This window comes from Bufo bufo, chromosome 3 (assembly GCF_905171765.1).
Source record: "Bufo bufo chromosome 3, aBufBuf1.1, whole genome shotgun sequence".
Lineage (NCBI taxonomy): Eukaryota > Metazoa > Chordata > Amphibia > Anura > Bufonidae > Bufo > Bufo bufo.
The window spans coordinates 132,805,278-132,829,635 of record NC_053391.1 but is presented as its reverse complement, the minus strand read 5'-3'; the positions used below and the strand labels follow the sequence as shown (position 1 = coordinate 132,829,635).

General features: G+C 43.5%; 1 protein-coding gene across 2 annotated transcripts in view; it reads left to right on the top strand.

Annotated features, from left to right (window-relative positions):
• STX1A (syntaxin 1A) overlaps positions 1-24,358 on the top strand; it is a 205,160-nt gene that overhangs the window by 98,585 nt on the left and 82,217 nt on the right. For both annotated transcript variants that reach the window (XR_005777469.1, XM_040423603.1), the window contains exons 2-3: positions 13,829-13,906; positions 14,152-14,251. Coding sequence is in view for 1 of the 2 variants with exons in the window: in XM_040423603.1 (XP_040279537.1) it covers positions 13,829-13,906; positions 14,152-14,251 (178 nt within the window). In the remaining variant the exon portion in view is untranslated. The remainder of the gene's footprint in view (positions 1-13,828; positions 13,907-14,151; positions 14,252-24,358) is intronic.

Sequence of the window (24,358 nt, the reverse complement as noted above, 5' to 3'; positions counted from 1 at the left end):
CATGTGATTGGTTGACTAGATGATTGCATTAATGAGAAATAGAACAGGTGTTCCTAATAATTGTTTAGGTTAGTGTATGTACTCGTAATACAGTGGCCATAGACAGCCACACTGTATGAAGGTTTTTGTTTTATACTTTCGTATGGAAATCATGAGAAAAAGTAAGGGCTAATCTGCAAAATTTGACATAGTGTTGTTGCTAGTGGAGAATATGGCACCTTTTGGAGACAATGGGGGCCATTTATCTAACTGGTGTAAAGTAGAACTGGCTTAGTTGCCCATAGCAACCAATTAGATTCAAACTTTCATTTTCCAAACGAGTTGTTGAAAATGAAAGGTGGAATTTGATTGGTTGCTATGGGCAACTAAGCCAGTTCTACTTTGCACCAGCTTCATAAATGACCCCAACTGTTCCTTGCCTATGGGTCAATACAGGCCGGTGGGTGTTGCTGTAGTAACATATAGGGGAAGATTTATAAAAACAGATGCAACGGAAAACTGCCTTACTTGCCCAAAGCAACCAATTAGATCAATCATTTCACTTGCAAAAGAACTCGGAAAAATGAAAGCTGGAATCTGATTGGTTACCACAGGGGCGGATTTAGTGCATAATAGGCCTGGGATGGTCTAACTAACTTGGGCCCCTTCCCTCAATTTTCCCCAGACACCCAACCCCCTTCTGTATGCCAGCCAATAGTTGTTTTTTTTCTGTATGAAGAGGCTGTGGGGCTCTGTGAGGGCTCATACCTTTTCCTAGACCAGGAATACCCAACCTGCGGCCCTCCAGCTGTTGCAAAACTACAACTCCCAGCATGCCCAGACAGCTTACAGCTATCAGCCTACAGCAGGGCATGATGGAAGTTGTAGTTTTACAACAGCTGCAGGTTGACAGATTGAGCATCCCTGTCCTAGGCTATGTAAAAGTCACGTGGCCTGGGAGCAGCTCAGTCCCATCCAAGTGAATGAGGCTGAGCTTCAATACCAAGAACAACCCCTATCAAATGGACAGTGCTGTGCTTGGTATGTAGGAGGACACAGCAGTGCAGCAAGAGGGAGGAGGCGGGGACTGCAGCGGATAGTGGGAATAGGGGGGCACTCCAGCACTCAGCGCTGCTGAATGTATTCCGTAATGTGGGCGTTTGGGGCGATGGTGGGCCCCACAGAGATGTATGTCTCGCCTGGGGCTGCTGACCCAAAAGCCCCTATTATGATCCACCATTGGGTTACCATGGGCAGCTAAGCCAATTTTCCTTAGCACCAGTCTTAATGAATCTCTCCCACAGTGTTGGACCAAAAATAACTATTAATAGGGGCAGAGCCTGACCGCGCTGCTGGATTGCTGCATGTGTTTGAGCTCCCTATGAGAACTGGCCTTCTAACCCACTTATCAGCACTCCTCCTGATCTAAAATGGGGGAAAGCGGTAGGGAGAAGCTCAGAGATCTTGTGGAAACCACTCCTTCCCGGACAAGGCAGCCAGATACGGAGAAATTTCTTAAAAAGAAATGCAGACGTCAAGTGGTGGGCAAAGATCTTGGCCCATCGCCTTCAAAAGGTGTTACCCCACATTATTGGTCGCGAACAGGTTGGCTTTGTTTCTGGAAGACAGGGCAAGGAAAACACCATACGCTTAATTCGCCTGATTTCATAGGCAAAACACTCCAATACTACTCTTGCGTTGCTCAGTACGGATGCGGAAAAAACGTTTGACAGGGTTAGTTGGCATTACATGGCCGCAGCCCTCTTAAGCTTCGGTATACCACCCCAATTTATCAGTGTATTATTCACTCTGTATACAGCCCTTTCTGCCAGGATCAAAATCAACGGCACACTATCTCCTTCCTTTCAAATCCCGTCAGGGCTGCCCATTATCCCCGGCGCTATTTGTAATTATCATGGAGACGCTACAATGGCGGCTTAGGGTACTTTCACACTTGTGGCAGAGTGATCCGGCAAGCAGTTCCGTCGCCGGAACTGCCTGCCGGATCCGGCAATCTGCATGCAAACGGACAGCATTTGTAGACGGATCCGGATGCGGATCTGTCTCACAAATGCATTGCAAGAACGGAGCCGTCTGTCTGTTTGTCATACGGACAAACGGATCCGTTTCTATTTTTTTCAAAATTTGTTTCGGCCTGCGCATTGCAGTATTTTGAATGCCGGATGCGGCACTAATACATTCCTGTGGAAAAAAAATGCCGGATCTGGCATTCAGGCAAGTGTTCAGTTTTTTTGCCCGGAGATAAAACCGCAGCATGCTACGGTATTATCTCCGTCCTGAACAGTCAAAAAGACTAAACTGAAGACATCCTGATGCATCCTGAACGGATTGCTCTCCATTCAGAATGCTTGGGGATAAAACTGATCAGTTCTTTTCCTGTATTGAGCCCCTAGGACGGAACTCTATGCCGGAAAAGAAAAACGGTAGTGTGAAAGTACCCATTTAAGGGATTACTATTGGCCCACATACACACCTGAAGGTGGCGTTTGCCGATGACCTGCTCATTTTGACTTCTAACCCTCAAGTATCCTTCCCTACGCTACCGTCCATCTTCAAAGACTTTGGTTTTATATCCAACTTCAAAATCAACTATAGCAAATCAGAAGCATTAAACATCTCTTGTCAACGATCTATTGTACAATATCTCAAAAGGTCAACCCCCTTTACATGGGCGTCAAAGTATACAATATCTGGGGATCCATATTTCAGCAAATCCAGACGAGCTATTGGCTCTCAATTACACCCCCCTCTTACAATCTGTACGTATGCAACTTAGATCTCTAAAAATCCCATTTATCTGGATTGGAAAAAAGAACTTCCTTAAGACATACATAGTCATCAAGTTCCTTTACCTAATGCAATCAATCCCTATTTGGCGTCCACTTACCTATTTCGCTGAATATCTGGTGGACTTGTCCACGCATCCAACCATTTTGGTCTGAAGTGGAGAAGGTAATATACAGCATTTGCCCTACAACCATCACCTTGGAACCCAAACTGGTATTACTTTGGTGTCCAAATGCCAACTTCACCCCTACCAACCATAACTTACCTACTATGCTCATCACGGCTGCCCGGTTACTCATACCGTATCTATGGAAGAGCAGCTCCGCAACCACTTTGTCGGCCTGGGTAGACAAGGTAGACCAATTATTCCGCTTCAAGGAACTAACTGTCACGGCCATGGTCATGGTCGTGACTCCTGTATCCGCATGCTGTTGCCTGCGGTCTGGTTTGGTTGTTCAACCACAGGTGAGGGCCACTAGTATGTTGCCTCACTTGTGGTTGCCGCTGGCAACATGTAGTTATGTGGCAGTCGAGCAGCTGGTTGCTAGGCTGCTCGCTGTCATTTGCATGTGGTTGCACCTGGCAACCTGTCTTTTAGGTGTGCCTTGTGTTTGTCTGGTGTGCACAGGGTTTTAGTTATATGTGCACTTTCTCCTTTAAGTGGCTGTCTTCCCTTCCCTGGTGTGAGAAGGGTTAATTTCCTTCTGTGTGTGTGAACACTGGGTCTGTCTGTGTGGGTGTGGCTACTTGGGCTATAAAGCCTCAGTGGAGACCTGAAGCTGAGAGGTACTCCAGCCTTGTTTGTAAGCTGGAGGCACCCTCCTGGTTAATACCTTCTGCCACTGAGAGCCACCCTTGTGGTCATAAATCTTGTTAAATTGTTATACACGATTGTAGCGGAGTGCAATATTAGAATCCACGATCTCGGCTGGTATAACAGGTAAATCCAGAGTCCGCGCTGAACAGTAAGGCAATGTTCCCAATCCTCCCAATAACCGGACGAAACACAGTCTGGGAGTCAACTGCCGGCTTTATTCACAAGCTTGTGTATTTATACAGTTTTCCATACAATGGGTTTCTTTTCAGGTAGTTCAGGGGATTTCTCCCATCAGCCATTGTAATTCTCCCAACAGGCATTGCTGCACGAGAGGGACACTGCCACTAACATGGACGGGTAAGTGGATTATCCCCTCATGGAGCAAAACTGACAATTTACACTAAAATACCTTTTTTGGACATTATTCGGTACTTTAACATAGCCGAATATACATAGCAAAACGCATATAGCATACAGCACAACCTACAGACAACCTTTCTTACATTATAGTCCAGAAGTGGCTAGGTTTGCCACAACGATGTTATGAAGATGTGTTTGTGTTATGCTTGTTTATTGCAGCTTATGGTCCTGGGTTCCTGTGTGTTGTGTGCTGTGTCCGTTTCTGTGTTAGGACAGCAGCACTTGCACATGGGTTCCAGGCTTTGTGTCTGTGGCAGGTGGGTGTTATGCTTGTGGCATTTACCTGCCATTGCCATAGGTTGTATATGTTCCCCTTTATTGTAGCCTGGCCTGTGAGACTCCTGTTCCTCCGTGTCTAGGAGGAACAGGTCGTCTTACCCTGCTCCTAGCTTTAGGGATCTGCGGAGGGTTACTAGGGATCCAAGGTTCCGGAGAATGAGCCCTCCTACCTTCAAGGTAGTCAGGGTCAGATTAGGGATGCGATAGGAGGTGACCTGCTCCCTAATTCTGTGCTCCTGGCCAAGCAGCGACCACCATCTTCCGTCATCGCACGGCTGAGGTTTTTCCCCATCCTCAGCCGTGACACTAACACATTGGTAGACCCATACCCGATCAAAATTCCTGAAGATTTGGAACCCATGGAAGACATATAGAGGCTTTGGCCCTTCACTAACATATAATCACGGTCTTAAGTACCACTAATGCTTATCTGCCTGCCGACCTAGCCGACATTGTGAGAGACCTACAACCATATAAGGCATTTGTGCCGTGCCCCAAAATGGGCCTCACGTCCTGGTTGGCATATGATCATGCCACACCAGACCTCACCCGCTGTATCAGCTGCTACATAGGTTCTCCTTCCTCAACTCATCATATATGTAGCAATAGACTCTATCCATATGTGATCAGCCCCCAGCCATATATAATCAGCCCCCAGCAATATGTTATCAGCCCCCAGTCATATGTGATCATCCCCAAGCCATAATTTAGCAGCCCCCAGCCTTATATAATAATCCCCAGTCATATAATCAGCCCCCAGCCATAATTCAGCAGCCCCCAGCCATAATTCAGCAGCCCCCAGCCATAATTTAGCAGCCCCAACCTCATATCACAAAATAAATAAACGACTTATCTCTCCGGCTCCTGGACGCCGCCGCTATTCACTGCCCGCGCTCTTCTTCCTCCGGCCTTCACCACTTCCCGATCCTCCATAATGGAAGCGCTCATTAGTATTCACCCCATAAGACGCAGGGACATTTTCCCCCACTTTGGGGGGGGGGGGGGGGGTGTCTTATGGGGCGAAAAATATGGTATATATCCTTTGGAAAAGTTGTTTTAATTTCTCATCATCTAGAAAACCCTTGGACACCTAATTATTCCGACAAATGTCTTGTAGCCTTAAATGGGTTATCGAGGAATTGATAATGATGACTTATCCACAGGATAATTTATCATCACATCAGCAGGGGTCCGAGTCCCGGCACCCGCCAATCAGTTGTTTGGGAGCCACCATACTCCTCAGTGCTCTGGTGAACACAGCCGGCACCCGGCAGCTCTCCAAGCACAGAACTGCATATTGTACCCTGGCTGTGCTTGATATTGCAGCTCATCCTCATTGACTTCAATGGGGCTGAGCTGCAACTAGGCCACGTGACTAATGTATGGTGATGGTGAAGAGACTGCAGAACTTGCGGTCCCTTCTAACAGCTAATCGGTGTCAGACACCCACCAGAGGATAGGTCATTAATATAAATTCCCGGATAACCCCTTTAAGGTTTGCTACAATGATCCTTACATCAAACCATTTTGTCCATGATATAATTTTTCTTCTTGAGCAGTTTCTACCATACATGATTATGGAGGAGACGGAAGAGATAGCTGCCAGACAACAGCAATGTCCTGTGCTAGCTAGCATTAACCTTTACACATTAGTCAAATTAATGGTCATTCCTTCCAACTCCATAGGGATCAATAGTCCAATCATTGGGCTGTTTTGTTCTTTGACAATTAACCCCTTAGTGACCACTCACATGTTTTTAAAAATTGCATTCCAAGAGCTATAACTTTTTTGTTTTTTCATCAATGTACTTGTATGAGGTCTTATTCTTTGCAGGACAAGTTATAGTTTTTAATGCACCATTTTAAGTACATCTAATGATTGATTAAAGCAAGATGTTTAGCTAAAACCCCCATTGTTTACGTCAGTAAAAAGGCATATTAGTGGTCACTAAGGGGTTGGGCGTCATTTTGACTGGCAGTGTTCCTATGCCTGGCTAAGTTGTTGATTAGGACTTTCATTAGGCATGTCAAAACATGTCACATGTATGTCAATGTCACTTGAGATCTTATACCATTACATGAAGATGCTTCTTAAGGTGACCGTTCCTGCAAATGCTCCTTGCCGACAATCTGCCCATCTGAATGTGCTGCCGATCACCTGTCCTCCTGAATTTAACTATATCTATGTTCTCAGGACAGTAATACCGTTGAATACTGTGCAGCAAGTGGCAGTATTTTGTGTTACACTGTGGTATTTGGATCAGCTGGGGCAGTATATTTCTCTGATCTATGGTATTGCTGGTCTTGCCTAATTATGTTGCCCCACCTTCTGTCAGTTTGGATCTACCTACAACAATTTTATGTTTTTTCCAGGGCCACTTTTAGTTCCCAATCCACCCCCGGCCATCCCTACAATTGGCTGTAACATTGTGTGGTTAATGGATATTGCACTGGTGGCACTATGTGGTCATTCCTTTAGGAGTAGGTTGAATTACAAGTGTATGACATGGACAATTAGAAAATAATAGAATATGTGGTCAAAAAGCACAGATTATAGTAATAAAACATCATTTTCAAGGCATCATCTTTTGAAGTTGCAGATTTGATACAGGAGAGGCATTTTTCTATGCTAGGAAGGAGGAAGGCAAATGGCTTGAATTCTAAGCTGCTAATCATCTCATATATCAACAAGGAGCAGTGACTTCATCTCTAGTAGCTTTCTATTGGCCGTCCTGTATGTTGGGAACTGTTAGTCCCAATGGGCCAATAAACAATGCAGCTCCTATTGTAAAAGATCTCTCACGTAAGCCTATAAATACATTATGTGGTATCTTAGGTAATGTATCTACGTATATTGTAATTGTCCTTACTACAGCATTGGCCTTTTGGGATTCTAGTGAGTTTCCCATTCAGACGGTCTCAGGCAGTTATAAACTCATGTACATAGTGTGGTAATTGGGAATGTAATTTGTATATGTACAAATGTATTTATAAAAAATAAAAGTTGAACATCACTCTACAAAAATGTGAACAATAAATGTATTTTATTTACCTAAAATAGTTGAGCGTTCAACGTGTCAATGATCATTTCGGTCCATTATTTGTAGACATTTGACAATGTTGGGATGTTGCTTGAAGCATATCCCTAAGTTTTTCTAAACCCCCCATTACTTTCTTTTTAAAGACCTAGAAACATCAAAAACAGGTTGGTCCTGGCTCTGGTTGAACTATTGGCCAAAGTTACTTAGTACCACAAAAATGGGGGTGTTTTCCATGCCTTGGGTGTGTTAACTGTCTCCTCATGCTTAGCAGGAGTAGCTTTTGTAACATCTACATGATTAAACATTTTTTGACTTGCAATTCTGATTTTGTCATCTACTTTTCGGTTTGTCCTTGTAATTTGATGTATGTTGGTGAAACCACATTTGGATTTCAAAACATGCATTAACTAACGTCGATATACTATGCAACAGAAGAGATGTGACTTACTGAAATCCAAACATTTTATGGAATTGAAAGATACTAAAAAAAAACTATTATTGGTTTGTATTATTGACTATGTTCCACCTCTAGGCTGGGGTGGAGGCAGAGAAAAATGAATTAGAATGGATTTATAGGCTTAATATTCTTAAACCCAATGGCCTTAATGTTGGCATCCATCGGTGTTATGTTTAGGTGATCATTACTACTGAGCATCAACACTTCAAACGTGCAACCATTTTGGGTAAATAAAAGAACTGCCTGCTTTCCTGTTTATTGCCTTGTGCTGTTGTATTTTTGTAGATATATATATTGTCGGGTTTCGCTCTGGTAGACAGGATTAGCAGACGCAGTATAGAGGCAACAGCAAGTTCTTTGGATCAAACAAACAGTTCAGTGTTTTATTCACACTTTAGGCAAGTGACAAAACAAGCAGTCATAATCAAACAAAAAGTCACCTTGCGGTGTTGGTGGTAATTCACACCATGCGGCATTTCTGCCTCAAAGAGTCCTTGCTCATAGCAGTACCAACCTGTTTTCACGCCAAACAGGTAGCAAGCCTTCATCCAGACACAAGGCTCCCAGATCCCAACATAGAGACCTGGCTTCTGAGCCCAGCTGCCTATTTAAGGACAGCCAGTTGCTGCCAAAACCCGGGCCGGCACTTAAAATCCGGCCCGGTATTGGACTTCACCTGGCTGTAAATCAGCCTAGCAGCATATGCTGGGAGGAAAATACCTGTTTTCCCAGACGAAACCTCTCACTGTGTCACAATATATATATATATATATATATATATATATATATATACACATACAGTACAGACCAAAAGTTTGGACACACCTTCTCATTCAAAGAGTTTTCTTTATTTTCATGACTATGAAAATTGTAGATTCACACTGAAGGCATCGAAACTATGAATTAACACATGTGGAATTATATACATAACAAACAAGTGTGAAACAACTGAAAATATGTCATATTCTAGGTTCTTCAAAGTAGCCACCTTTTGCTTTGATTACTGCTTTGCACACTCTTGGCATTCTCTTGATGAGCTTCAAGAGGTAGTCCCCTGAAATGGTTTTCACTTCACAGGTGTGCCCTGTCAGGTTTAATAAGTGGGATTTCTTGCGTTATAAATGGGGTTGGGACCATCAGTGGCGTTGAGGAGAAGTCAGGTGGATACACAGCTGATAGTCCTACTGAATAGACTGTTAGAATTTGTATTATGGCAAGAAAAAAGCAGCTAAGTAAAGAAAAACGAGTGGCCATCATTACTTTAAGAAATGAAGGTCAGTCAGTCAGCCGAAAAATTGGGAAAACTTTGAAAGTAAGGGCTATTTGACCATGAAGGAGAGTGATGGGGTTCTGCGCCAGATGACCTGGCCTCCACAGTCACCGGACCTGAATCCAATCGAGATGGTTTGGGGTGAGCTGGACCGCAGAGTGAAGGCAAAAGGGCCAACAAGTGCTAAGCACCTCTGTGAACTCCTTCAAGACTGTTGGAAGACCATTTCAGGGGACCACCTCTTGAAGCTCATCAAGAGAATGCCAAGAGTGTGCAAAGCAGTTATCAAAGCAAAAGGTGGCTACTTTGAAGAACCTAGAATATGACATATTTTCAGTTGTTTCGCACTTGTTTGTTATGTATATAATTCCACATGTGTTAATTCATAGTTTTGATGCCTTCATAGTCATGAAAATAAAGAAAACTCTTTGAATGAGAAGGTGTGTCCAAACTTTTGGTCTGTACTGTATATATACACACACAATATATCATATGCATCAATACATATGTACAGTATGCCACATTGGCATCCAGATCAGCACAAGGGCAGACTTAGCCCACTGACTGGAGAGTCTGAAAGTCTCCCTACTTAATGATTACAACTGGAACTTTCAGTTTATAAAATCAGCATAGACCTTTAATGATTATAAATTCCAGTTTAACCTATATTGTATACTGTACCAACCAAATATAAAGAATTTTGCATTAGTTACCATGTCTATTAAAAATGGGTCACCTGGAGTGCTATTGTACTCATAGTCTTAGGCTACTTTCACACTAGCGGCAGGACGGTTCCGACAGGCTGTTTACCCTGTCGGATCCGTCCTGCCGCTATTTCGCCGGACCGCCGCTCCGTCCCCATTGACTATAATGGGGATGGGGGTGGAGCTCCGGAACAGCACGGCAGTGCACGGCGAAAGGCCGCCGGACTAAAAGTACTGCATGTCCGAACTTTTAGTCCGGCGGCCTCTCACCGCGAACTGCTGCTTATAGTCAATGAGGACAGAGCGGCGGTCCGGCGGCACGGCGAAATAGCGGCAGGACGGATCCGACAGGGTGAACAGCCTGTCGGATCAGTCCTGCCGCTAGTGTGAAAGTAGCTTTAAAGGTCAGAGACTGGGAAGTGGGAACCATAGGTCAGGGGTCCAGGGCCAGGCATGGTGTAAAAGGTAAAAAATAATTGCCTGTTAAGAGCATTCCAAGTCTAGCTCTGAGCCTCTCCGCTTCCATTATCTGTTAGACTGGAAGTGTGACATGCCATCTACTTGCACATCACTACTACTGGTAAATTAATTACCTCAGCAGTGACTTCTGCATTTACATACACTGATCTCCTCCTCAGTATGGGGAGGAGCAAATGCCATCTCTCATCCCCATACAGAATCATTGTTTGTGGGCAGCAGAATCCTGTTTAGATATCATGATCTGCTACCGGCAAAAGATGGTTTAGGTAAGGGATGCCCAACCTGCAGCTCTCCAGCTGTTGGAAAAACTACGACTCATAGTATGCCTGGACAGCCGGCAACTATTAGAGCATGCTGGGAGTTGTAGTTTTGCAACAGCAGGAGGACTACAGGTTGAGCATCCCTGGTTTAGGTGACCACATAAACAATTCTATTACCCAAAGAACGAGCGTTACACAGGCAGATTATCACTAACAAGCCTTTGTATGAATGCTCTTTAGCGATAATCTTCCCAAATATCTTTTTTTGAAGCTGTTAATATTTCTTGCTGTGACCAGGTAGACTTGAGGTGGACTATTCCACAGACTCACAGTTCTTATGGTGAAGAAGTCTTGTTGCCTTCACCTCAAGAACTTTTGAGGTGAAGGCAACAGAACTTTTTCTTCTCCAGACGGAGACAGTGCCCCATTGTCATTTGAGAGATTTTAAATAGAAACAGCTTTCTCGATACAAAATTTCTTGAATTGTCACTAATATTATTCTGCTTTGGCCATTTTCTTTAGCAATTTGTTACTCAGTCTTTTGTCATGCTCATCATCTGGGGCACGCCAGACCCACAAGGATCCAGCATACTCATCATCTTCACCCGCAAACATCTATTACACTCACAGTTATGTCACTAACACATAGACCTTATCTTCTGACATATCTTTATCAAAAAGTATAAAACACTGAAGATTGAAAGCCCAATCATGTGAACAGTTGAATATGGGGATATTCCATATGTTTTTTATACATCAGCCTGAATTGTCGCATGGTAATAGTTGGTTCATTCATACGACTGATGAGTTGTATGCTAACTGTTCATACTTTAACTAGATAACGTTAGTAGTCCCTAAGGTAGGAAGTCTCTTCCTTGAAAGGCAACTTCCCATGTGTGGAGAAGTCTTTCTGATTGTTGACACCACATAAAATTCAAAGAAACCAGCCACCATACTTTGTTCTTCTGTTGTGGCTACAGGTTTTTTATATTTCACAACATTACATTGGATGTTAACCACTAGGCGATGTCGGTTGGCCTACAGTGAGTTCCAGAACTTTTTTCAAACCAGTTCTGGTAAATTTCAGTACTTTTCTATTTCCTATAAAGTTTTTATGCTTTAGTTTTATTATTTTAAATGACCAGATGGGAGAAGTGTTGACCAAGCATAGAGTGACCTTACATTGTACTTCAATATGCTAAGCCTTCTATAGTAAAGTGAAATCATCTACAAGGGTCTCTTTTTGCTTCAAACATTGCAGTGATGCCCACTCAGGCTTGGGGCCCATTGGAGCATCCTATTTTAATTTGAGTGGCCGGGCCAAGCCTGGAGCTTTAGACTAAACTGATGAACCTAACAACATGGCTTATTAGGAAAAAAACGAATTGCTGGAAATGTCTGTATTGTAAGTTAATTCAATGTCAAGGTCACCATAAAAGACATACGCGCGTCATAAAATATTAAAATTCTCAGCACACAGATATGAAGCTTATTAGTCAAGCAGATCCATTTTTTTTAAAGATAGCATTTCGATAAGACATGGTTCTGGTTACATATTTCACCAGGTATTTTAACTGACTGCAAGGATAAAAATATTTGAAAGGGTTTTTGATGGTTTTTGAGTAGTTTTCCTTAGGATGTACAGTATCTGACGCCTACACACATCACAGGAAGTCGTTAAATGTGCCAAAAGAATAATCATCCCATTAGTTCACTGTGAATAAGCAACATAACACACATTGAACTTGATTGACCTCCAGTTGAATTTGACAGGACTTACGGTAAGGTGAACTTGATAGACCTCAGGTTGAAGTGGTAAGTGCTGTTGTCTTGCAGCTCTGGGTCCTGGTTTGAATGTGACCTAGGACAGCATCTGCATGGTGTTTGTATGTTTTTTTTTCCTGTGGGTTACTCTGGTTTTCTCCCAAAAGCCTAATATATTTATGTCTGAGATAAGAAAAATTAGATGATAAGCTCCATTGGTGACAGAGGCAGGTGTGAGCGATGACAATTTCTGTACAGCACTGGAAAATATGTTGGCACTATATAAATGGACATCAGGTTTAACTTCATTGTCCACCATATTAATTTGATGGACTTTCATCTGTAAATTTCATTATGGCATAACAGCCATATTAAAAATCATCCATGTTGTGGCTGGAACACAGGGAAGATTTTTAATATGCAGTGAGGTCCATGTGTCCATAAAGGACACGGACCTGGCGACCATTGCAGACAGTTGTTCTGTGTGATACGGATCAAAATAGCGCTTTGTTCTTCTGCACAGACCCTCGATGTGAATGGCACCATTGACTTATGTAGGTATGTGAGCTGCCAATGCCTAGTCCTCGCTGCCGCTAGTTGGGTACATAATACTGTGAGAACTGAAGTCCAGACAGCATGCTGGAGATAGGGCTAGCTTGGTGTCGTGACCCACATCTCACTTCCTAAGCCCCGGCTCCACATACTTTCACACTGGCGTTTTGGCTTTCCGTTTGTGAGATCCGTTCAGGGCTCTCACAAGCTGTCCAAAACGGATCAGTTTTGCCTTAATGTATTCTGAATGGAAAAGGATCTGCTAAGAATGCATCAGTTTGCCTCTGTTCCGTCTCCATTCCGCTTTGGAGGCAGACATCAAAACACTGCTTGCAGCGTTTTAGTGTCCGTCTGACGAAACTGAGCCAAACGGATCCGTCCTCCATTGACTTTCAATGGTGTTCAAGACGGATCCGTCTTGGCTATGTTAAAGATAATACAAACAGATCCGTTCTGAACGGATGCAGACGTTTGTATTATCTGAACGGATCAGTCTGTGCAGATCCATGACGTATCCGCACCAAACGCGAGTGTGAAAGTAGCCTTAGAGACAGTTGGAGGAAAACAGAAACATGCCAGCTATTGATGGCCACCACATAGGGACACCTTCTGGGGAGGTATTTTGTGCTGCACTGTGGTATTTGTTTCTGTGGGATGGTATTCTGTGCTGCACTTTAGTATTACTGACCCCGCCAACTTATTTGCCCCATCTACTTATTTTACCCCACTTTCTGTCAATTTGGACCCACCTACAACAGTGGGGCCCCTTTTAGGTTAATTTCTAGGGCGACTTTAAGTTCACAGTCCGCCCCTGACAGTTCCGATGTGTTATGTATGTTACCAGTATCTGTTACCTACCTACTAATTATTCCTGGTTCATGTCCTAATGGCTGGCTACGTGACTACTGCCTTTCCTAATTGTTTTACATGGCATGTGCATTCTTAATTTAATGCTGTAGGTTATAGAGAAGTAAAGAGAAAACTGCTTGTCTTTTAGGCTAAAGACAGCGATGAAGATGATGAAGTGGCTGTCAGCTTGGATCGAGACCGCTTCATGGATGAATTCTTTGAACAGGTACGATGTTGTGTGTGTATCCATTCTTTCTTTTAGAAAAGCATTATCTTAAATGCAGTATAGGTTTCAGGTAAAGAATTGATAACATTCATTAATTTCTTGAAGGATCTATTATGCTTTCCACTTTCTGTCCAGGCTATGCCGATGAACTGTAAGCAGAAGGTTAACCTTCCAAATCCTGCAATGTCTTCATTTACATTTCTGTTAGTATATTTTGAGAGGATGATCCATCTGTAAATTTTTAGGTGGAGGAGATCAGAGGTTTCATTGACAAGATAGCCGAGAATGTGGAGGAAGTAAAAAGAAAGCACAGCGCTATCCTTGCTTCTCCTAACCCAGATGAGAGTAAGTACTATTGTTACATATTTGCATTTACTGTATTTGTAGAACGACTATTCCTTTTTGAAGGCGCCTCTGGTTCGACTGATAAGAGATTTTATTCCTTCTGAAGGAGAGGTAGTTTGCATACTTTTTTCCCATTGAGCATTGCCTTTATAAAAATTTTCACACACTGGATTTCTTTAAAAAAAAAAACAACTGTAAACCCCCACTCCCAGGTCTTGCAGTAATATACATATGTATATTTAAAAAATCTATTTAAAAAAAATAATGGGGTCATTTATTAAGACTGGCGTTTTAGACGCCGGTCTAAATACCGCTTTCGCTGGTGTATGATGCGCCTAAGTTATGTAGAGGCCCCAGCCTCTACATAACTTAGGTGCCACCAGCGCCGGCCTAAAACAAGTGTAGAAAATGATAAATGACACGAGCCAGCCGGCACACACCCCCTTCCTTCCCGCTCACACCACACCTCCTATTTTAGACCTGGCATGAGCGGAGAAAAGTCGCAGATTAGTTTGCAAATCCGCTTTCTATGGTAAGCCGGCCAGACATACCTCACAGATCGGCGTTTCTCAATATGAACCTGTCAGTTGATTTCTGTGACCTTATATGAGAGCAGAAAATAATAGAGCCAGTGAAGCAGAGCTCTGCAGAGTAATCTTGACAGGACTCCTAGGAGAGACATTGACAGACCAGCAGAACTCTTACTTTCTTTCCTAGGAATCTATACTGATTTTTACTCAGAAATCCTGCTACGATTCATACAAACCTATAAAATATATATATAGTATATTGGGTGTATATATGTGTATATGCATGCAGGACTTTTTTCTCCCCTAAAAAAAAACGTTCTCCTGAACGTCAGTGGGATCTGTTAGGCTCTGTTCTTGTCAGTTATGTGCCGAATTCGGCACTGACATTACTTTAGTTCTTCTGCTCCTATAACAGAGTAGAAGAACGGAAATAATAGTGCTACTGTGAAAGCAGCCTAAGTTCAAACATGACTAGTAGTTCATGTGAATGACCCAAAGGGACCATTTCCAGTTGAGGATAGTTGCTGTCATTGGCATCAACTTAACATGCTGAAGATGCTTATGGTGCCGTTTGTAAATTTTTCAGACCATGGCATATTATCACTTGACTCTGTAAAGTCAGGCGACTATCAATGATATAAAGGGATTGTATCAAAAATCTTGACGTATAATCAATAAATAGATTTACTGGAGGTAAAGCCATTGTGCGGCGATTCCCATTATGATACAGATTACTTCAGGCCATCGGAAGTCAGTACAGTCAACACAGGTAGTGAAGAAGTAATTACCCACTTCTACACAATTGACAAGAAAATAACTTATCACTAAGTGAAGGAATGAGAACTTTCTGGAGCTTTTGTTTAGTTAAGTTACCATTTTAAGCGCCAGTGGAAAGTATTTAAGTAAGACTTGCAAGCTGACATTTTCTGTGTGGGCAACCGTGTATAATTTGTTTGTCTCACTAGAACACAAAAGGAGCAGGTTTGTTAGTTTGATTGGTTTTCTTGCACAGCAAAAACCCAATTTGAGGGATAAAGTGGTGTTTACCTACTGCCATTGATCAACTGAAAAGGTATATACGCTTACATTCTTCTATTAACATCCTTCTATTATTTTTTTACTTTGCCACAGACCAAAGTTCTTGGCTTCTATTTTCTTTTTTACCCATCTACTTCATTGGAATGTCAAACGGGTGTCTTCAAATTTTCTTTGCCTCGCTGGCACTTTGGCAAAGACTGTTGAATGGTAGCTTGCATTATTGGGAATTCTTGGACTAGTCTGTAAAAAATAAAAAATAAATAAAAAGCAAAAAGGTGTATATAGAAAATAACTAACAGAACAAATGGAAGAGGTTATATAGCCCTATCAGCCTAAAGGCGGCCATACACATTCAATGGCTGTTGGTTGAATGATTGTTTGTCCGACAGCTACTTCTCCTGACTCCCCCATACATGCTTAGTTCAGCCGGACGTATATGTGTATTCAGTGGGCAGAGAGGAGAAAACTTCTGCCAAGCACTTCTAGTGGTGGCTTATCTCCGGGGAGAACCAATGGATCATCTGTCAAGGGAGAGTTTAGAGATCATGTGTATGAGTGCGTTAAGAACAAATATTTTGTTGGAGATACAGTGATTACCCAGTAGCGTTCTTTATAGAAATCATGCTTAGGTAGAGGAACAAACATGTAATTTATATGTAACTACTGTAACAAAGCCATAGCTGACCCAGATAGTAAAAAAGTTTTACCAGTGGCGTACCTCCAATAGAAGCAGACAACGCATCTGCTATGGGGCCTGTAGGGAAAAGAGGGCTGCAGTGAACCATAGGCCCTGCCCCCTAATTACACTCATTACTGTCCAGCTCCAGTATAGTATCCCTATCATCAGTGGAGAAAGCTAAAGGACCTGTGATGATGTCATCCTAGGTCCTGTACATCTAGTAAAGGAACTGCACAAAGAATGGTGTAGCTCCCAGGTTAGATAGGAGCATCTGTTAGGACCTGTGATGACATCATCTTCATCACAGGTCCTGTACATCTAGCAAGGGAACTACGCAGAGCATCATCACAGGTCCTTCAACCCTCAACAGCATGGAGAAGAACTGCAGGAAGAACTCTCCACTGAGACTAGAATGGGATGGTAAGAGAAAGTCCTCGTCCTTTCTCCATTTGCCATACTTTAAGCCAAAATTACAACAAAAAAAAATTGTATCCATTTTTAGAAGTATGAACGAATTGTACACTCAAGTAACAGGCACATACATGGATATGTATAATGGAGTATAAGGCATAGATACCTAGTACAAAATAGTATACTTGACGATTAGGTATTTTTAGGGTTTAATAAATTGGGTCATATGTGAGAAGGCACAGGAATCCTTCGATATGGTTACATACAGTCAGGTCCATAAATATTGGGACATCGACACAATTCTAACATTTTTGGCTCTATACACCACCACAATGGATTTGAAATGAAACAAACAAGATGTGCTTTACCTGCAGACCGTCAGCTTTAATTTAAGAGTATTTACATCCAAATCAGGTGAACGGTGTAGGAATTACAACAGTTTGCATATGTGCCTCCCACTTGTTAAGGGACCAAAAGTAATGGGAAAAATTGGCTTCTCAGCTGTTCCATGGCCAGGTGTGTGTTATTCCCTCATTATCCCAATTACTATGAGCAGATAAAAGGTCCAGAGTTAATTTCAAGTGTGCTATTTGCATTTGGAATCTGTTGCTGTCAACTCTCAAGATGAGATCCAAAGAGCTGTCACTATCAGTGAAGCAAGCCATCATTAGGCTGAAAAACAAAACAAACCCATCAGAGAGATATCAAAAACATTAGGCGTGGCCAAAACAACTGTTTGGAACATTCTTAAAAAGAAGGAACTCACCGGTGAGCTCAGCAACACCAAAAGACCCGGAAGACCACGGAAAACAACTGTGGTGGATGACCGAAGAATTCTTTCCCTGGTTAAGAAAACACCCTTCACAACAGTTGGCCAGATCAAGAACACTCTCCAGGAGGTAGGTGCATGTGTGTCAAAGTCAACAATCAAGAGAAGACTTCACCAGAGTGAATATAGAGGGTTCACCACAAGATGTAAACCATTGGTGAGCCTCAAAAACAGGAAGGCCAGATTAGAGTTTGCCAAACAACATCTAAAAAAGCCTTCACAGTTCTGGAACAACATCCTATGGACAGATGAGACCAAGGTCAACTTGTACCAGAGTGATGGGAAGAGAAGAGTATGGAGAAGGAAAAGAACTGCTCATGATCCTATGCATACCACCTCATCAGTGAAGCATGGTGGTGGTAGTGTCATGGTGTGGGCATGTATGGCTGCCAAAGGAACTGGTTCTCTTGTATTTATTGATGATGTGACTGCTGACAAAAGCAGCAGGATCAATTCTGAAGTGTTTCGGGCAATATTATCTGCTCATATTCAGCCAAATGCTTCAGAACTCATTGGACGGCGCTTCACAGTGCAGATGGACAATGACCCAAAGCATACTGCAAAAGCAACCAAAGAGTTTTTTAAGGGAAAGAAGTGGAATGTTTTGCAATGGCCAAGTCAATCACCTGACCTGAATCCGATTGAGCACGCATTTCACTTGCTGAAGACAAAATTGAAGGGAAAATGCCCCAAGAACAAGCAGGAACTGAAGACAGTTGCAGTAGAGGCCTGGCAGAGCATCACCAGGGATGAAACCCAGCGTCTGGTGATGTCTATGCGTTCCAGACTTCAGGCTGTAATTGACTGCAAAGGATTTGCAACCAAGTATTAAAAAGTGAAAGTTTGATTTATGATTATTATTCTGTCCCATTACTTTTGGTCCCTTAACAAGTGGGAGGCACATATGCAAACTGTTGTAGTTCCTACACCGTTCACCTGATTTGGATGTAAATACTCTCAAATTAAAGCTGACAGTTTGCAGTTAAAGCACATCTTGTTCGTTTCATTTCAAATCCATTGTGGTGGTGTATAGAGCCAAAAATGTTACAATTGTGTCGATGTCCCAATATTTATGGACCTGACTGTATGTAGGTACATATCTTTTCATCAAAACTTCATCTTTCCGCATATGTATCTTCATATTAGGTTAAGTATAAACGGTACATATTAAGAAAGCCTATTTCCAGATAATTCATACAAAATGGAATAGAGATACAGATAGAACTACAATAAAAACCAAATGAAATTACAAAGAGGAGGGTACAGAGGTCATCAGCATGTGCTTGGTCCTAGGGGCCAAGTAGAAACTATCTGGTGAAGTTTATTATAACCGGGTCCCCTAGAGAGTAGAAAGGATTTACAAAGTTGCCAGTAGAGAATTAGGAGAAATCATGGAGCATGTGTTGAGCTGGTAGACATGTGTATCCACACCATGGATTTTGCTGAAGAGTGTGATAGATTGTCAACTATTTATGATGTCAGAGGCAGGAAGTGTGGTCTCTGAATCGGAAGTGACTTGCGTTACAGAGTGGAACGCATGAGCTATAGTTAAGAAAACTGATCCTAATGGGTCCTGGTGTTTGATAGTGGGATCATAACCTATTGTGGTAATTCCCTGTAGTGTAGAGAGGGGTGTCTGCGTTTTGCCTAGAGGGCTGTGGATACTAGTGAGCGATGCGTTCCAGAGTGGAATGCATCGCTGTGCTGTGAGAAGAGGATAATCTAAGATGGCAATGTGTTCCACTGTGGAGTGTACTGCTTTCTCTGTGGATGACCATTCAGTTGCTGTATAGTAAGGTGTGATGCGTTCCAACGTGGAACTCATCGCGATAAGAGCAGCATCATAAGAGAGGGGAAGTGTGCAATGATGGCCGTGCATTCCATAGTAGAACGCATCGCCCAGAATAGCGTGGTGGCCACTAAAGATAAATTGAGTAACAAAATGAAGGGCACAAATACAGCTGGTAGAAGTAAAAATACACTTAAGGGACCTTGCACAAGACAGTATGCCCTCAGAGACATGCAGTCTGTGAACGGGCCATATGTCCCAGAGCGGCATTGATCGAGCGCACGGGAGTACACAGCGTCATAGATTACATAGATGCTGTGCACGTTGGAGCGCCCGCGGGGCTATTGTCCCGCACTCATAAGATCACATGAGTGCGGCGCAATAGCCCCGCGGGTGGCCAGACGTGCACAGCATCATTGTAATCTATGATGCTGTGTGCTCCCGTGCGCACGACCAATGCCGCTCCGGGACATATGGCTCGCTCACAGACCTTATGTCTCGGAGGGCATACAGTCGTGTGCAAGGGCCCTAATACTGAAACAGGAGACATCTGAAAAGTGAATGTGACCCTATCGAGGTTGTAGGAGTATATATAAAATGGTTGTTAGTTCCAGCTTGTATTGTACTATACAGGATTACTAGATATAAGATAAATTATGTGATGAGTGATAGGGTTGGTGTGATAAGATGTAGGGGTATTAGTGTGGGAGTCCCATAGAAAAAAGAAAGAGGAGAAAAAGGAAAGAAGAAAGATGAAATAAGAAAAAAGGAAGAAAGAAGAAAAAATAGAAGAAAAGAAAAAAAAATAATTAAAATTTTTATAAATAAAATAAGAATAAATAAATAAAAAAATAAAAAAATAAATAAAGATAAAAAATAAGAAATAAGAATAAAATTGAAAGCAAGGGGGGAGGGAGAGAGAAGGAGAGAAAAAAAGAAGTTTAAAGAAAATTAAAAGGATACAGTGGAAGTAGCAAACGTGGTGGGGATCCGGTCCAGAGATACTAATGCATCTGTGGAATAAAGGAAAATGCATTAGTAAATTTACACAAGAATACATGTATAATAAACATCAGAGTTGACATGATTGCATAGAGACTAGATAAACAATAATAATTCGTATTCCCTGTTTAAACCTCTAGACCAGGGGTCTCCAAACTTTTCAACAGGAGGGCCACATTGAAGATTTTACAAGTATTCGGGGGCCGGAAAAAAAAATCAGTTATGTATTAAATTAAATGTATATATTTTACATGGATCGTTTTTGTAATCAGCATGATATGACTGAGAACAAAAGAGAAAAAACTTTAGCAAAACAACGCAAAGACACCCGTGTCCCTATCAGCGGTGTCCCCATCAGCACAAAAATGTCCCCATCAGCACAGCAATGTCCCCATCAGCACAGCAATGTCCCCATCAGCACAGCAATGTCCCCATCAGCACAGCAATGTCCCCATCAGCACAGCAATGTCCCCATCAGCACAGCAATGTCAGCATCAGCACAGCAATGTCAGCATCAGCACAGCAATGTCAGCATCAGCACAGCAATGTCCCCATCAGCACAGCAATGTCCCCATCAGCACAGCAATGTCCCCATCAGCACAGCAATGTCAGCATCAGCACAGCAATGTCAGCATCAGCACAACAATGTCCCCATCAGCACAGCAATGTCCCCATCAGCACAGCAATGTCCCCATCAGCACAGCAATGTCCCCATCAGCACAGCAATGTCCCCATCAGCACAGCAATGTCAGCATCAGCACAACAATGTCCCCATCAGCACAGCAATGTCCCCATCAGCACAGCAATGTCCCCATCAGCACAGCAATGTCAGCATCAGCACAGCAATGTCAGCATCAGCACAACAATGTCCCCATCAGCACAGCAATGTCCCCATCAGCACAGCAATGTCCCCATCAGCACAGCAATGTCCCCATCAGCACAGCAATGTCCCCATCAGCACAGCAATGTCAGCATCAGCACAGCAATCTCAGCATCAGCACAACAATGTCCCCATCAGCACAGCAATGTCCCCATCAGCACAGCAATGTCCCCATCAGCACAGGAATGTCAGCATCAGCACAGCAATGTCAGCATCAGCACAGCAATGTCCCCATCAGCCGTGTCACCCTTAAGCACAGCAATGTCCCCATCAACGATGTCCCCATTAGAACAGCAATGTCCCCATCAGCGGAGTCCCCATTAGCAGCTGATGGGGACACCACTGATGGGGACACTGCCTTTGGGGACGCGGTTGATGGGGACACCCGTGTCCCTATCAGTGGTGTCCCCATCAGCACAGCAATGTCCCCATCAGAACAGCAATGTCAGCATCAGCACAGCAATGTCCCCATTAATGATGTCCCCATCAGAACAGCAATGTCCCCATCAGCGGAGTCCCCATTAGCAGCTGATGGGGACACCACTGATGGGGACACTGCCTTTGGGGACGCGGTTGATGGGGACACCCGTGTCCCTATCAGTGGTGTCCCCATCAGAACAGCAATGTCCCCATCAGAATGGGGACGCTGATGGGGACATTGCTGTACTGATGTGGACACCATTGATGGGGACCCATCAGCAGTGTGCCAATCAGCGGTGTCCTCAGCAATGTCCCCATCAGCACAGCAATGTTCACATCAGCAGTTTCCACATTAGCAGCGTCCCCATCATTGCTGATGGGGACGCCGCTGTGCTGATGTGGAAACCGATGATGGGTCACCGCTGATGGGGATACCCATGTCCCCATCAGCGGTGTCCCCAGCAATGTCCCATCAGAACAGCAATGTCCCCATCAGCAGTGTCCACCGCAACATCCCCATCAGCACAGCAATGTCCCTGTCAGCGGTGTCCCCAGCAGCATGTGTCCCCATCACCGCTGATGGGGACACCTCTGATGGGGACATTGCTGTGCTGATGGGGACATCGATTATGGGGTTACCGCTGATGGGGACATTGCTATCCTGATGGGGACACCATTGATGTGGACACCCATGTCCCCATCAGCAGTGTGCCAAACAGCGGTGTCCCCAGCAATGTCCCCATCAGAACAGAATTGTCCCCATCAGCAGTGTGCCCATCATCGCTGATGGGGACACCTCTGATGGGGACATTGCTGTGCTGATGGGGACACCATTGATGGGGACACCCGTGTCCTCATCAACGGTGTCCCCATCAGAACAGCAATGTCCCCATCAGCACAGCAAAGTCCCCATCAGCAGTGTCCCCAGCAGCACAGCAATATCCCCATCAGTATGTGTCCTCAGCAGCTTGTGTCCCCATCAGCGCAGCACAGCAATGTCAGCGTTCCCCATTGTGTCCCCATCAGTGTTGTGCAACACTTGCCTCCGCTGTAGCCGGCTTCTGCTCCTCTTCTTTTTTTTTTCTTCTTGGACTCCTGAGTCCCGACTCCCGCCCGCTGCTACACACGTGGATTTGTTATTTCAAACAGGGGGCGGGAAGAGGGGAGGTGCCGCACCTGTGACGTCACTGGTTGCCGGGACATCGGCGGTCCCAGCAGCCAATCAAAAAGCACAGCGTGACAGCATGGGCGGTTGTGCGGCTTTCGTTCCTGCAACCTGTCAGCTGCGGGCGGGCCGGATCGAACGCACAAGCGGGCCGGTTGTGGCCCGCGGGCCGGGGTTTGGAGACCCCTGCTCTAGACCTCTAGGTTCCAAACTTTGTAGTTTGTGGATGCAGAAAGCGTCCCTCATTTTTAGAATCTGCTGACAGTTGCCCCCTCTTCTGGGCATGGTTACCTGCTCTATCACTTGAAATTTTAATTGGGAAATATTGTGTCTGGCTTTGGAGAAATGATTTGGGACCGAAAGTAAAATATTCTGACAGCGGATTGTGGATTTGTGTTGACAGACTCTGTTTCTGACATTTTGGGTGGTTTCACCTACGTAGACTAGTCCACATCGGCATTTAAGAAGATAAACCACAGAATTGGATTCACTCGTGTGGAAACCCCTAATTTGAAATTCTTGACCTGTGAGGGGATGGTGTATCTTATCTCCTTTTTAAACGTTGGAACATTGGGCGCAGTGTAGGCAGGGAAACGTGCCCTGTCTCATTGGACCCAGTAGGCGTTGTAGTTTGATTATCTTGTAGGGGCCTATATCTGCTCTAACTAATAGATTGCGTACATTTTTGGGTCGTCTTGTGCATGGTAAAAAAGGTTATTGAAACTGTTCAATGTAAGGATGAGATTTAGTTAGAATGTTCCAGTGTTTTTTTATGATATTGGTTACTTTGTGGGAATGGGGTGCTAAGTGTGAACGAATGGTAGTCTTCTCTTAGTTTCTCTATCAAGTCTGGTGGTTGGTGATAGGCCTTCTTTGATTATTTTAAGTGGGTAGCCTCTTTCTTAGAATTTGGTTGTCATCTCTATTTGTCTTTTGTGTCTATCATCTTCTGAAGTGACTATCCTATTGATTTGTTCAAATTGAGATTTAGGTAATGATCTTTTGTTGCAAGGGGCATGGCAACTATTGAAGTGGAGAAGGTTGTTCCGGTTTGTTTGTTTTCGATATACAGGGTGGGCCATTTATATGGATACACGTTAATAAAATGGGAATGGTTGGTGATATTAACTTCCTGTTTGTGGCACATTAGTATATGTGAGGGGGGAAACTTTTCAAGATGGGTTTTGACCATGGCGGCCATTTTGAAGTCGGCCATTTTGAATCCAACTTTTGTTTTTTCAATAGGAAGAGGGTCATGTGACACATCAAACTTATTGGGAATTTCACAAGAAAAACAATGAACACTTTTTTTAAGTGGTCAGAAACTTGTAAATAACTCATGAAAGAATAAAGTTACGTTAAAA